The sequence below is a fragment of the Triticum aestivum genome, chromosome 3D, assembly GCF_018294505.1.
Source record: "Triticum aestivum cultivar Chinese Spring chromosome 3D, IWGSC CS RefSeq v2.1, whole genome shotgun sequence".
Classification (NCBI taxonomy): domain Eukaryota; kingdom Viridiplantae; phylum Streptophyta; class Magnoliopsida; order Poales; family Poaceae; genus Triticum; species Triticum aestivum.
Genome location: NC_057802.1, coordinates 358,172,189 through 358,187,255, shown reverse-complemented (window position 1 = coordinate 358,187,255; position 15,067 = coordinate 358,172,189). Strand labels below are relative to the sequence as shown.

Sequence of the window (15,067 nt, the reverse complement as noted above, 5' to 3'; positions counted from 1 at the left end):
TTGACAAAGGGAATTGTATACGGGATTGATTGAATCCTCGACACCGTGGTTCATCCGATGAGATCATCGTGGAACATGTGGGAGCCAACATGGGTATCCAGATCCCGCTGTTGGTTATTGACCGGAGAGGCGTCTCGGTCATGTCTGCGTGTCTCCCGAACCCGTAGGGTCTACACACTTAAGGTTCGGTGACGCTAGGGTTGTAGAGATATATGTATGCGGAAACCCGAAAGTTGTTCGGAGTCCCGGATGAGATCCCGGATGTCACGAGAGGCTCCGGAATGGTCCGGAGGTGAAGAATTATATATAGGAAGTCCAGTTTCGGCCACCAGGAAAGTTTTGGGGGTTACCGGTATTGTACCGGGACCACCGGAAGGGTCCCGGGGGTCCACCGGGTGGGGCCACCTATCCCGGAGGGCCCCGTGGGCTGAAAGTGGAAGGGAACCAGCCCTTAGTGGGCTGGGGCGCCCCCCTTGGGCCTCCCCCATGCGCCTAGGGTTGGGAACCCTAGGGGGGAGTTCCCCCTTGCCTTGGGGGCCAAGGCAACCCCTTCCCCCCTTGTGGCCGGCGCCCCCCCCAGGGGGCCTATATAAAGGGGGGGGAGGGAGGGCAGCAACACATAGCCTTGGGCGCCTCCCTCCTCCCCTGCAACACCTCTCTCTCTCTCTCTCTCGCAGAAGCTCGGCGAAGCCCTGCAGGAGACCCGCTACATCCACCACCACACCGTCGTGCTGCTGGATCTCCATCAACCTCTCCTTCCCCCTTGCTGGATCAAGAAGGAGGAGACGTCGCTGCACCGTACGTGTGTTGAACGCGGAGGTGCCGTCCGTTCGGCACTCGGTCATCGGTGATTTGGATCACGGCGAGTACGACTCCGTCATCCACGTTCATTGGAACGCTTCTGCTCGCGATCTACAAAGGGTATGTAGATGCACTCCTTTCCCCTCGTTGCTAGTAGACTCCATAGATGCATCTTGGTGAGCGTAGAAAAATTTTAAATTATGCTACGATTCCTAACATTTATAAGGTTGAAAAGGAAAGGCTCCTTTCTCTTATTCAGTCCCTAGATTTAAAAGCAGAATCCACGATCTTGCAAGCCGCAGAGCTTCAGGATAAACTTGATGCGGAGATGAGGTTGAAAGAACTTCTCCGCGAAGAAGAATTGAAGTGGGCGTTGCGGGCTAAGGTCCGCAAAGTTGTCCAGGGGGACGCGAACACTCAATTCTTTCACTTGATTGCTAATGGCAAGCATAGAAAGAAGAGAATCTTTCAGCTTGAACAAGATGAAGGAACTATTTTAGGACAGGACAACCTAAAACTTTACATAACCGAGTATTATAAGCAGTTATTTGGACCTCCCGAGGATAGTTGTGTGTCCCTCGATGAGTCCAGGATTGAGGATGTGCCTCAACTAACTGCTAATGATAATGATATTTTGGTTGCCCCGTTCTCGGAGAAGAGGTGTTTGATGCTATAGCGCAGATGAAAAACAATAAGGCTCCCGGGCCAAATGGTTTCCCGACGGAGTTCTACAAAAAGTGTTGGCATATTATTAAGGGGGATTTGCTACCAATGTTCCAAGACCTATTCTCTGGACAACTTCAATTATTTCACTTAAATTTTGGAACAATAACACTGCTTACTAAGAAAACGGATGCTGTGAGAATCGAGCAGTTCAGGCCGATCTGCCTTCTCAATGTTAGTTTCAAAATATTCACCAAGGTTGGGACTAATCGGCTCACACAGATTGTGCATTCTGTGGTGCAGCATTCCCAAACTGCTTTCATGCCGGACAGAAACATCCTAGAGGGGGTGGTGGTCCTTCATGAAACGCTCCATGAAATTCACTCGAAAAAACTAGATGGAGTTGTTTTTAAGGTGGATTTCGAGAAAGCGTACGATAAAGTCAAATGGCCATTCCTCCAACATGCATTGCGTATGAAAGGATTTGATGAAGCCTGGCGCCGCCAGGTTGAATCGTATACGCAAAAAGGGAGTGTTGGAATTAAAGTGAATGACGGAGTAGGTCATTATTTCCAGACACATAAGGGCCTGAGACAAGGGGCTCCGATGTCTCCTATCCTGTTCAACATTGTAGTTGATATGTTGGCAATTATGATAGGAAGGGCTAAGGAGGCTGGTCAAGTGGGTGGCCTGGAACCTCATCTCGTTGACGGAGGTGTGTCCATCCTTCAGTACGCCGATGATACAATCGTTTTTATGGAGCATGACTTGGCCAAAGCGAGAAATATGAAGCTGGTGTTATGCTTATTTGAACAATTGACCGGGTTAAAGATTAACTTTCACAAAAGCTAGTTGTTTTGCTTTGGTAGAGCCAATGACGAACAAGAGGCTTATAGGCAATTGTTTGGGTGCGATTTGGGGGCTTTACCTTTCACATACTTAGGAATACCAATCCACCATCGTAAGCTGACAAACAGAGAATGGAAGTGCATCGAGGACCGATTTGAAAAGAAACTGAGTTGCTGGAAGGGCAAGCTCATGTCATACGGAGGCTGATTAATTCTGATAAATTCGGTTCTCACGAGTATGCCTATGTTTCTTTTGTCGTTCTTCGAAGTCCCAGTTGGAGTTAGGAAAAGACTGGACTTTTATCGATCACGATTCTTTTGGCAGGGTGATGAACTTAAAAGAAAATACCGTCTTACCAAATGGGATATCATCTGTAGACCGAAAGACCAAGGGGGTCTTGGTAGTGAGAATCTTGAAGTTAAGAACAGATGTCTTCTCAGCAAGTGGTTGTGGAAGTTATAAAGTGAGACTGATGCCACTTGGGCGCAAATCCTCCGTAGCAAGTATCTTCAAACCAAAACTTTGTCTCGGGTGACAGTAAGGCCGACTGACTCACCTTTTTGAAAAGGGCTTATGAAAGTCAAACTGTCCCTGTTTAATAGGACAAAGTTTATTATTGGTAACGGTGCTAGTACGCGTTTCTGGGAGGATACTTGGCTCGGAGAGACACCCTTAGCCATTCAATACCCGTCTTTGTATCGTATTGTTCAACGACGTGAGGTGTTTGTTGCAACGGTACTTCAATCTATCCCCCTTAATATTCAGTTCAGAAGGGCGCTGGTGTGGAATCGTTGGGAAGAATGGCTCCTTCTAGTAAGTAGACTGATGGAGGTTCAGCTTTCTCAACAACCCGATGAATTATGCTGGAAGCTTACTAGGTCTGGAGTATTTACAGTTAAATCAATATATGTTGATGTTATCAATTCAAGCTCGATTCCTAGTTCCAAACATGTTTGGGCTGTCAAAGTCCCTTTGAAAATCAAAGTGTTTATGTGGTTTGTCCATAAACAAGTTATTTTAACCAAGGACAACTTGACAAAGCGTAATTGGACAGGACCTACTAGGTGTAGTTTCTGTGATCGGGATGAGACGATCAAACACCTTTTTCTTGATTGCCCGCTAGCCAAAGTTTTATGGCGGACGGTTCATATTGCTTTTAATATTACTCCACTAAGTTCTGTCAACACGTTATTTGGAACGTGGCTTAACGGGATAGAGCCCGAATTAGCGAGACATATTCGTGTAGGAGTCTGTGCCTTGTTGTGGGCACTCTGGAATTGCAGAAATGATTTGGTTTTTAACAGGACAACACACATTCTTTTTTGCAGGTTATTTTCCGAGCCACGGCGTTGCACTCCGACGGAGGCCAGGGAGCGTTTGGTTACTGGATCTATCCGCTGGGAGATGGTAGCTCGGGATATCTTCAACCGGTTTGGATGGCGGTCATGTAATAGGGCATGCAATTAGTTTACCTATCTCTTTTTTGCCAGCCGGTTGTGGCGTCCTTTATTTGGCTAGTTTGGCTTTTAACCCTTTTAGCTCTGTGTGAGCTCCTTTTTATTTTCATTTGGAGACTTGAAGACCTTGTTGGAACCTATTTATTTGTTTAATAAGATGACCGTATGCATCGTTCTGATGCAGAGGCCGGGGAATCCCCTTTTCGGAAAAAAAAACATTAGGTTCTTTTTAAGCAGTAGAGAAACTCTCCAACGTCGTGCATTGTCCAAAAAAGAAAATCCCACTAGGCAAAAGAGGCAGCAGCTCCGTACTGATACAGAACCATACCGGCCGAGACAGGCAGCGTACTGTGGAACAGAGGAAAACCAACCGGACCCTGCCCGGCTCGGCTGCCCTCCCCCTCGTCACCCCCTCCATTTCCGACTCCCCACGATCCCCGCACCCCGACCCCGATCCGCGCCAACTCACCGCCGGGATCCGGCGAGCCCCTCTCGCCCGGCCGCGGCTACCGCCCCACATGTCCGTCGGCAGGACGATCTAGATCCGGCGAGCGACTGAGATCCCACCGCGCTTCGCGCCGATGGCCGGCGCGGTGTCGGCGCTGTTCCTGCTGGACATCAAGGGCCGCGTCCTCGTCTGGCGCGACTTCCGCGGCGACGTCACCGCCGTCCAGGCCGAGCGCTTCTTCACCAAGCTCCTCGACAAGGAGGTAGCAACCTACCCCCTCGCAATCCTCAACGCCTCTAATGCAGTGCTATTAGGATCCTTGCCGCGGCTTCGCGCTAAGTTGTTGTGAACGACAGGGCGATGCGGAGGCGTACTCGCCGGTGGTCTACGACGACGCGGGCGTCACCTACATGTTCATACAACATAACAATGTCTTCCTCCTCACCGCCTCCCGCCAAAACTGCAACGCCGCTAGCATCCTCCTCTTCCTCCACCGCGTTGTCGATGTATAAATGCCCGCCTCATATTTGCAAGCGGCACATTGGGAATTTGAGCGTCTAATTTGTTCATGTACTTTGCGCGCCCTGTGTGTGTAGGTGTTCAAGCACTATTTCGAGGAATTGGAGGAGGAATCACTCAGAGATAACTTTGTCGTCGTGGTATGTAACTGTTTGTGATAGGAATTGGGGTTGGGGGGCATGACGTGCCAGTTGTTTTCAAGTTTGCTGGTAATTGATGTGATTTGACACATGATTTTTCTGTATCTTCTATATGTAGTATGAGTTGCTTGATGAGATGATGGATTTTGGGTATCCACAATACACCGAGGCAAAGATTTTAAGCGAGTTCATCAAGACAGATGCATACAAGATGGAGGTCTCACAGAGACCACCTATGGCTGTGACAAATGCTGTCTCATGGAGGAGTGAGGGGATTCGGTACAAAAAGAACGAAGTAGGTTGATTTATCTTTGCTCGCTCTTTTTATGTGGTCGGAAAGGCTTTGGTTGTACTTGACGAAGTACCGAATCCCTGCTTTTCCAGGTGTTCTTGGATGTAGTGGAGAGTGTTAACATTCTTGTTAATAGCAATGGGCAGATTGTGAGATCAGATGTTGTTGGGGCACTGAAAATGCGAACATATTTGAGGTGAGTTTGCAATATCATTTGTGGTAATTAGCAGTATGATAGTCTGAAATGTTTGTGTTGAATAATTCAATATAGATCACTTTGCTAAAGAGTAAAGATCGTTTACATTGTCTCATAGATAAATGAAGCACTCAGGACCTATTTCCGTGCCCTTTTAGAATTCTATTTATCATACAGTTGAACAATTAGTGATGACCTAAGTGAAGTAAGTGCATGTTCTTTTGCATACTATTGTAGATTTGTTGCTTGACATTGGGCCATAGGGTGTTCTGGGCAAATATCATTATTATATTGGCAGCATATGCTACACATGTGCTTTTCATGCTCACGTAGGAATGCATGTCTTAGTTAAAACTTAAGATTAGACTTCAGGAACGAGTTCTCAGAAACCTAACGATAAGCTTCGTGGTTCCCTCCTGTGTACTGATTTGCAACAATGTTGTACACAACTGTGCTGTTGGCCTTGATAACTTGTAGTTTACCTGAATTAAATGCTATCCTTTTCATTGGTTTCTACCATAATGACCACAAAACAAGTTATGGTAGAGGCATTGAGCTGTGAGTGATGACCATTAAACAAGTTAATACCGAAAGTTACTAAGTAATCATTATCAAAGAAGAAAGCTGGAAGCCTGGAAGATGTTCTAAATCTGGTATTGAAAGATGAGTATACTAGCGATATTGGTCTTGAAATCCCCTACTTTACCTAAACTTTGCCTTTTCACTGTGGACCTTGCAGTTAGGAGTTGGTATCTATTGGTTTGTAATCACAAAGCAAGTTATGCTGGACATGCTATATCCTGATAATCATAAGTCAAGTTAATACCAAAAGTTACTAAATAATCACTATCAGTAATGAAATTTTGAAAGGTGCCAAATTTGGTACCAAGAGAAGAGTATGCTGCGCTGGTAAATGTCAGGTTGATATTTTCTGTACTCATCATGCATCATATATAATCTGTCTTGTACAATACAAAGAGGTCCTTCAACCATAAAACAAAATGAAATTTAAGGCAGGCACAAATCATTTAGACTCTGAACATTGATATTGCTTCACATTGCCAATTCAAACCTTGATTCTTTTGAAATGTGAAGCATAACTGGAATATCAAGCTCATTTTGAAATTAGTATATCAGAAATGACCGTGCTTTATAGATTGCTAGACTTTGTTGCTTCCTATTTATTTTCCTGATGACAAGCTTTTGTACCATCTAAATATATTTGTTATCTATGTTAGTATGTTTCCTTGTATTCAGATACACATCCATGACCCCACTAATACTGATTTGAAACAGTGGAATGCCCGAGTGCAAACTCGGGTTGAATGACAAGGTTCTTTTGGAGGCTCAGGGGCGAGCAACTAAAGGGAAGGCAATAGATCTTGATGATATCAAATTTCATCAGTAAGCAATAGTATTTCCTTTTCCCCATCAAGTCTATTACACCAGAACATCTGCATGACCATTCTCTATTTTGCTACAAGGTGTGTGCGATTGGCCAGATTTGAGAATGACAGGACGATATCATTCATCCCTCCAGATGGATCTTTTGATCTGATGACATACAGGCTCAACACTCAGGTTTTTCTTCCTGATTGTGCTTTAGAACTACAAGAGACTTCATATATACTTGGAAGTTCATTGTTTTTCTTGTCTCATTCTCATGTGCCTGCGCACCTTTTATGCCATTCAGGTGAAACCTCTTATCTGGGTGGAAGCCCAGGTTGAAAAACATTCAAGAAGCCGGATAGAATTGATGATTAAGGCAAGAAGTCAGTTTAAGGAAAGAAGGTGCTGCGTCCGTAACAAAAATTGGCTTGCTTGTGTTACACTGGTGCCTTTTGAAAGTCATGTTTTTTTTCCCTCTTCATTTGCAGCACAGCAACAAATGTTGAAATTGAAGTTCCTGTTCCTTCAGATGCCACAAACCCAAATATAAGAACTTCAATGGGTTCTGCTGCATATGCACCTGAGAGAGATGCAATGGTCTGGAAAGTAAAATCATTTCCTGGTGGCAAAGTGAGTATGGCCGACTTCAAATGAATCCATTGGCTCCTGTGATCCTAGTCAAAGTATGCTAATATCATGAACTTGCTTGCTCTCTTAGGAGTACATGTGCAGAGCGGAGTTTAGTCTACCAAGTATAAGTGCGGAAGAAGCAGTCCCTGAAAAGAAGGCACCGATACGGGTGAAATTTGAAATACCATATTTCACTGTATCGGGTATTCAGGTGATGAGACTAACTTTGTTACGAGTTTGTTATATCATCACAGGTACTATTGTATGTTTTTCTATGGCACCTCGAGTAAAAAGTATGGCGTTATGTACTTCACAGGTTCGCTATCTAAAGATCATTGAAAAGAGTGGGTACCAGGCGCTTCCGTGGGTTAGATACATTACCATGGCAGGTGAATACGAACTGAGACTTATATGAGTTTCCTGTGGTGTGGCTACTAGAAAAGGAAGACACCAATGAAGCTGTGAGGCTTTTGGAATACATAGTTCTTGCTCGCTACAGCGTATAGATGAATTGGGCAATGAACATGGAAGTCATCTCCCAAAAAGCTGTAGCGCGCAAGGTTTTTTTGTGGCTTGTCACTGTAATTTACACATCAAGTACAGTTTTGAGAAAGAAGAACACTGCTTTTTTCCTTTGGACGAGTTAACTTGTATCATAATTGATTTATTGTTATTATTATTATTTTTGGTGACAAATTTGTTTTTATTTCCTTTTGTCCCACACGGAAAAATATAGAGCTGATTGTTTTGATAAATGAGCACATGAATATTGCTTTTGAAGTTTGGGTTGAAGCTATTCCAGGCTTTTCTGTAGTCTATAGAATGGTGGAGGGAGAAAAGAAAACCAAAAACAGCTGGCGGCTGTTGTGTGGAGCTCAACGCGATCCTCCATCCGGACCTCCTCCGCCCCGGCTAACGAGACCTTGGCATGATCGCCTCCTCACTTGCATCTTGAGCACTCCGCTCTGAGACATCCTAAGCGTGCTGATGCTGTGCTGTGATGGCTCGCACCTGTAATTCTACAAAGCCGTCTCCTGGAGATAGGCGTGTCGTGTGGCGACAGCTCTGGCTTGAAACATATGAAATTCTTCACAAGAAAGCAAGGGCAAGATGGTATGACCTGGGCTCTCTGTCTTCTCCCAGGCGTGCCAGACCAGTGGAGGGAGTACTCCCTTCGTTCTCGTTGTGGCTGAAATTCATGTATCTAGACGTATTTTAGTGGTTAAATAACTCCCTCCTACGATACTAATTAGTAAAATAATATGGATGAATAAGAATGCTTGATTTTTGATTGACGATGTCCCTTCCATTTCAGAGGGCATTCCGATTTCGCTAGTATCACCATTATTTATGTCAAATACATCTGCTCCCATGGGGCATTCCGATTTCCCTAGTATCACCATTATTTATGCCAAATACATCTGTTTGAGCGAGTAGCGACAACTAAGATGAAACGGAGGGAGCACTCAGTGAGCTTGGCTTACCGAGTCAGAGACTAATGCAAATGCTGCATCTTTCCAAGGGGGAATTTGGCCATGTATAAGCTGAACGAAAAAAGAAGATCCATTCTGACAAATATAACTTGTTCTGCGTACAGAGTAGAATAAACCTGCGAGTTTCCTCCCGGCGTCAACTAAAGACATTTTTTCTCTATCCTCAGGTCACCTATGAAACGCAATACCCATCCTAGACGACAAATCTACATACTAGACTAAAATACACGTAATGCGGAAAATAATTAACACTACATGCCAAAATCTGAATGGTGTCCAAGAAACGTCAGGTGCACAGAACAGAACCGGAAGCTGGCCTGCATCGTCCACCGCTCGCTCAGGGCTGCCTGATGGCGGTAGCCAGGTCGAGGCAGTTGCTGACGAGGCGCATGATGTGGCGCTGCGCGCCGCGTATCGGCGACTTGAGCTCCGGGCGCTCGCCGAAGATGTCCCGGCAGTCGGTGGAGTAGGTGCTGGCCGCCGACAGCTCCGACATGAGATCGTCGCGGCTGCCCCCCTTCTTGAGCGTCGTCCGCGACTTCCCCAGCGAGTCCGTCAGCGACGCGTAGCTGTCCCTGCACGACTGCAGCGACGACATCATCGGGATGGTGTTGCCCAGGCCTGCCCTCATCGCCTCGTCGAGCCGCATCTCCGCCATGGCCGACTTGGCCGCCGTCACCCGCAGGGCCGTGTCCAGGAGCTGCTGCGGGGTCGTCACCCCGGGCAGCGTCGCCATCGTGCTACACAGCGTTCTGTAGTGCACCTGCACGCACGCACAAATGACAGACACGCGAACGTATCCGTAAGGATGTTTGATCTGCAGAGCACGCACGTTGTAGATTCATCCACCGTATGTATGTACCTCTTGACATATGCCGAAGCATTCTTCGCACCTCTGGATGCCGATCAGGCGGCGGCCACTGTCGCCGAAGGGGAGGAAGATAGGGTGGATCGCACGGGCATCGATGGAGCTGGAGGACGCCGCCAAGACGGCGGCAAAGATCAGCGCGAGGAGGCGTAGTAACATTGGTGGGTGCTGGAAGGAGGGGAGAAGGGTACGTGGGCTAAAGAGGAGAGACGAGGACTGGAGAGGCTATAAAAGAAGATCCTGTTCGCGCTTGAGAAGAAAGCGGTTAACTAGTAGTGGTAGAGAGCACGGGCCTGGACTGCGAGTGAAAGGTAGCCGTAAATTTCTGCGGGGTTCTGGTTGGCCACCCTTGGTTGTAGCTTTCTTCCGTCGTTAATATTGACTCGAGTTTCTTCTCTTTGTGTGACAGTCAGGTGATAGCCTTGTGAAAGGCACTAGTGATAAAGTTGAAAAAAGAACTCGTTGCACAAGCAAAACTTGAAAATGTTACGCCCAAGCTTAGGGTCGGCCCAAGTTCTGCGTACCGGATCGTCCGGATTGGCCCAACAAGCAGTTTTAGGAATCTTCTACATACCGGATCGGAGAGATTTGTAACCTTCCTAGGAGAGAGGTTTTAGAAACCTCCATCCGGTCTTATTTTTCTTTCATTTTTACTGCATTTTCCTCTATTTCTTTTCATATTTTCCTGTTTGTTTTCCTGTTTTCGCTTTTCCTTTGTTTTATGTTTTCTCACTTTCTTTTGTATAAAGAAATTCAACATTTTTTAATATGTAATGAACATTTTTAAAAAATAGCGTGAATAATATTTTACATTTTTGTGAACAGTTTAAAACGTTTGAACATTTTTAAATGTTGTGAACATTTCTATCAATAGTTATGGATAGTTTTGTAATATGTCATGAACATTTTTCCAAAATTGCACGAACCAAATATTATATTTTCATGAAAAATTCTTTTAAATAGTTATGAACAACTTTTTTTTATATGTTATGGTATTTTTAAGAAAATTTTGTGAATACTGTTTTAAATTTTCATGAACATTAAAAACGTGTCAAAAATTTGTAGATGCTACAAACATTTTTTAAAGGTTATGAAAACTTTTTTTTCTATGCCATGAATATTTTTTAAAAAATTGCGTCAATGAATATTTATTAATTCATAAAAAATAGAAAAAAAATGTCATGATAACATTTCAAACGTGTGGACATTTTTGTTCAATGCTACCAACATGTTTTTAAATGTCATGAACATTTTTTTATTTATGTGTAAACTTTTCTTGGAGTGTCATGAAAATTTTATTAAAAAATTAGATACTTTTTTGAGCTGCGTGAACATTTCTTCAATATACAGAGAACATTGTTTGCAAAATTCATAAAAATAAAATATTTTTAAAATATACTTTAGTGGATTTATAGAAATGTAAATATAAATATAAAGAAAAATAAAAAAATTAGAAGAGAAAAATACAGAAAAAATGCAAGTACATAAAAGATAACCAAGCTACCGTTCTCACAAGCTTGGCGTAGCCCATTTAACCTAGGGGGTGTAGGTGAGGCAGCGGTCGGTCTCAGGGCACGGCGATGTCTCGCCTCGTGCGTTTACATTGGGAGCGGATTAGAATGGAGGTCGACGCAGGAGCATAAGGCGAAAAGATCATATCTTTGCCCTAATTTTTTTTCTCTTTTGGGAAAGGAGCTTAAACCCTCAGCTTCTAGACCACTATGATGAACATAACCATTCTTATTAATGATTAACTAGAGTACAAAGCAAAAAACAACCATAGGTGAACCATTACACAATATGAAATTTATACCCTCGACCAAGTCAATTTGTTTGTCAATAACGTTTTTGAGAAAGGATAGACGTCTGTCGAGGGGGGGGGGGGGGTGCCCGAGGGTCCCTGTGACGCCCCCGATTCAATCGTACACTAATCATGCACACAAACGTGTACGATCAAGATCAGGGACTCACGGGAAGATATCACAACACAACTCTAAAACATAAATAAGTCATACAAGCCAGGGGCCTCGAGGGCTCGAATACAAGTGCTCGATCATAGACGAGTCAGCGGAAGCAACAATATCTGAGTACAGACATAAGTTAAACAAGTTTGCCTTAAGAAGGCTAGCACAAACTAGGATACAGATCGAAAGAGGCGCAGGCCTCCTGTCTGGGATCCTCCTAACTACTCCTGGTCGTCGTCAGCGGGCTGCACGTAGTAGTAGGCTCCTCCGGTGTAGTAGGAGTCGTCGTCGACGGTGGCGTCTGGCTCCTGGGCTCCAGCATTTGGTTGCGACAACCAGGTAGAAAGGAAAGGGGGAAAAGAGGGAGAAAAGCAACCGTGAGTACTCATCCAAAGTACTCGCAAGTAAGGAGCTACACTACATATGCATGGGTATATGTGTAAAGGGCCATATCGGTGGACTGAACTGCAGAATGCCAGAATAAGAGGGGGATAGCTAATCCTATCGAAGACTACGCTTCTGGCCTCCTCCATCTTGCAGCATGTAGAAAAGAGTAGATGGTAAATTCACCAAGTAGCATCGCATAGCATAATCCTACCCGGCGATCCCCTCCTCGTCGCCCTGTTAGAGAGCGATCAACGGGTTATATCTGGCACTTGGAAGGTGTGTTTTATTAAGTATCCGGTTCTAGTTGTCATAAGGTCAAGGTACAACTCCGGGTCGTCCTTTTACCGAGGGACACGGCTATCCGAATAGATAAACTTCCCTGCAGGGGTGCACCACATAACCCAACACACTCGATCCCATTTGGCCGGACACACTTTTCTGGGTCATGCCCGGCCGCGGAAGATCAACACGTCGTAGCCCTACCTAGGCACAACAGAGAGGTCAGCACGCCGGTCTAAATCCTATGGCGCAGGGGTCTGGGCCCATCGCCCATTGCACACCTGCACGTTGCGTACGCGGCCGGAAGCAGACCTAGCCCCCTTAATACAAGCATGAGCTTACGGTCCAATGCGGCGCGCGCCGCTCAGTCGCTGACGTCACGAAGGCTTTGGCTGATACCACGACGTCGAGTGCCCATAATTGTTCCCGCGTAGTTGGTTAGTGCGTATAGACCAAATGGCCAGACTCAGATCAAATACCAAGATCTCGTTAAGCGTGTTAATTAAAGTATCCGCGAACGCCGACCAGGGCCAGGCCCACCTCTCTCCTAGGTGGTCTCAACCTCCCCTGTCGCTCCGCCACAAAGTAACAGTCAGGGGCCGTCGGGAACCCAGGCCCACCTCTACCGGGATGGAGCCACCTGTCCTTTCAGCCCCCTCATCAGTATCACTTGCGGGTACTCAACGAGCTGACCCGACTTTAGTCACCACATGTGTCATGTATATAAAGTATATAGTATATACCCGTGATCACCTCCCTAGTGATCACGGCCCGATAGTATGGCATGGCAGACGGACAAGAGTGTAGGGCCACTGATGGAACACTAGCATCCTATACTAAGCAGTAGGGTAGCAGGTAAGGGTAACAACTGTAGCAACAATGACAGGCTATGCAGCAGAATAGGATTAACCGAAAGCAGTAACATGCTACACTCTTCTAATGCAAGCAGTATAGAGAAGAATAGGCGATATCTGGTGATCAAGGGGGGGGGGCTTGCCTGGTTGCTCTGGCAAGAAGGGTTCGTTGTCGATGTAGTCGATCACAGGGGTACCGGCATCAGTCTCGGGGTCTACCGGAAAGAAGTAACGAAGGAGGAACACAATAAATAACAGAGCAATCAAAGCATCACAAAGCATAACATGACAAACGCGGTGCTAGATGTGCCCTAACGCGGTAGGAGGTGATACCGGCGAAGGGGGGAAACATCCAGGAAAGTATCCCCAGTGTTTCGCGTTTTCGGACAGATGAACCGGAGGGGAAAAGTTGCGTGTTTGCTATGCTAGGGATGTGTGGTGGACGAACGGGCTGCGTATCCGGATTCGTCTCGTCGTTCTAAGCAACTTTCATGTACAAAGTTTTTCCACCCAAGTTACAGATTATTTTATTTTAATTTTTAAAGTTTTAAATCATTTTTAGAATTTATGTAAGTAATTTAATTCAACATTATCCAGAACAGTGCATGCTGACATCAGCATGACATCAGCAGTCAACAGAGGTGTTGACTGGGTCGCTGACGTGTGGGTCCCACTGGTCATTGACTTAGTTAACTAAACAGGATTAGTTAATTTAATTAAAGTGATTAGGTTAATTAATTAGGCTTAATTAGATTAATTAACAGGATTAATTAAGTTAATTAATTATCTTAATTAATTAATTATATTATTATTATTTATTATTATTTAATTCTTTTTTAGTTTTCTGGGACGTGGGACCCCTAGTCAGTGGCCTAGAGGGCCATAGCGGGTGCGGGCATCGGGTGCTAGCGAACGGGTGGAGCCAGGCGACGGGCGCCAGCTCGCCCGATAAGGCACTGCGAGGCAAGGCGCCCACTGAGGTAGCGGCGGGGCGCGCGCAGCCGCCGGCGAGAGGCGGTGGGGCGCTGCAGAGGGAGCAGGGTGGCCTCGGCGAGCCACGGCGGGGCTCGGCCAAGAGAGGTTGTGAAAGAACATGCGGTGCCCCCATGTTTGGTTTTGGTAATTGATGACAATCTCTATGGACTAATGGTTGCCTTGAGTTATATTTGAAGGATTTGTCCGTAGGCATTTCTTGAAGTTCATGTGTTGGTTTCAAGGAGTTTATGTGGTGACCAAGGTGTTATTAAGGAATTATCCAAAGATTGGTCATGTGAGAGTTGAGCTTATTGCAAGCATGTCTTGAAGAAGAAGATTGTGTGATCATTCATGTTTACCTTCAAGACATCATCCAAATGAAGAGAGTTGGAAAGAGTCAAGGTTGATCAAGACTAAGTCAAGAGTGAATCAACTTGATCATCTCACAAAGCGTAGAAGATGTACCGGGAGGGATCAAGCGATCCCATGGTGTGGTAAGCATTGTCAATTACGCTTTGTGTACTAACCCATGATCTTCGTGAGAGTTCTTTGTGGGGTTAGGTTGCGGTGTGCAAGTTCAAGTGAAGCATCATGAAGAGATCAAATGCTTGAAGCCATTGTGGTGACAATGGACTTGTGAAGATGTGCGGAAGGGTGGCTCACCCATAGTGGAGTATGGGGGACCAATCAACTAGTCTTCATCGAGCCAATGCAATCAAGAAAGGTGGTCCATCTTGAGGGAGTCAAGATCATCATCATCTAGCTCAAGTGGACCATGTGCAAGGCAAAGGTTTTCTCTTGATAGGTTTTCTATTTTACCGGTCTCATGACGGTAGTTGGGAGACCGGGTTATCGGATCTATT

The 15,067-nt window shown here is 45.4% G+C and overlaps 2 protein-coding genes across 2 annotated transcripts; one reads left to right on the top strand and one right to left on the bottom strand.

Annotated features, from left to right (window-relative positions):
• The first annotated feature begins 4,112 nt into the window (after positions 1–4,112).
• Positions 4,113–8,080, top strand: LOC123078875 (AP-1 complex subunit mu-2). Its single transcript, XM_044501515.1, has 11 exons — positions 4,113–4,480; positions 4,575–4,724; positions 4,815–4,877; positions 4,996–5,172; positions 5,262–5,365; positions 6,662–6,769; positions 6,850–6,946; positions 7,059–7,156; positions 7,243–7,384; positions 7,473–7,595; positions 7,701–8,080. Exons 1-11 carry the CDS (start codon positions 4,352–4,354, stop codon positions 7,797–7,799), a joined length of 1,290 nt encoding a protein of 429 aa, XP_044357450.1. The 5' UTR covers positions 4,113–4,351; the 3' UTR covers positions 7,800–8,080.
• Positions 8,081–8,929: 849 nt separating this feature from the next.
• Positions 8,930–9,978, bottom strand: LOC123074653 (uncharacterized). Its single transcript, XM_044497438.1, has 2 exons — positions 9,740–9,978; positions 8,930–9,640 (listed from the first exon to the last, which is right to left on the bottom strand). Exons 1-2 carry the CDS (start codon positions 9,902–9,904, stop codon positions 9,215–9,217), a joined length of 591 nt encoding a protein of 196 aa, XP_044353373.1. The 5' UTR covers positions 9,905–9,978; the 3' UTR covers positions 8,930–9,214.
• Between the last annotated feature and the right edge of the window lie 5,089 nt (positions 9,979–15,067).

Coding starts and splice junctions, on each gene's coding strand:
- LOC123078875 (XM_044501515.1), top strand. CDS start 4,352: ATGGCCGGCGCGGTGTCGGCGCTGTTCCTGCTGGACATCAAGGGCCGC. Junction 6,770..6,849: donor GATGATATCAAATTTCATCA/GTAAGCAATAGT, acceptor TTTTGCTACAAG/GTGTGTGCGATTGGCCAGAT. Junction 7,385..7,472: donor AATCATTTCCTGGTGGCAAA/GTGAGTATGGCC, acceptor TTGCTCTCTTAG/GAGTACATGTGCAGAGCGGA.
- LOC123074653 (XM_044497438.1), bottom strand. CDS start 9,904: ATGTTACTACGCCTCCTCGCGCTGATCTTTGCCGCCGTCTTGGCGGCG. Junction 9,641..9,739: donor GCTTCGGCATATGTCAAGAG/GTACATACATAC, acceptor GCGTGCGTGCAG/GTGCACTACAGAACGCTGTG.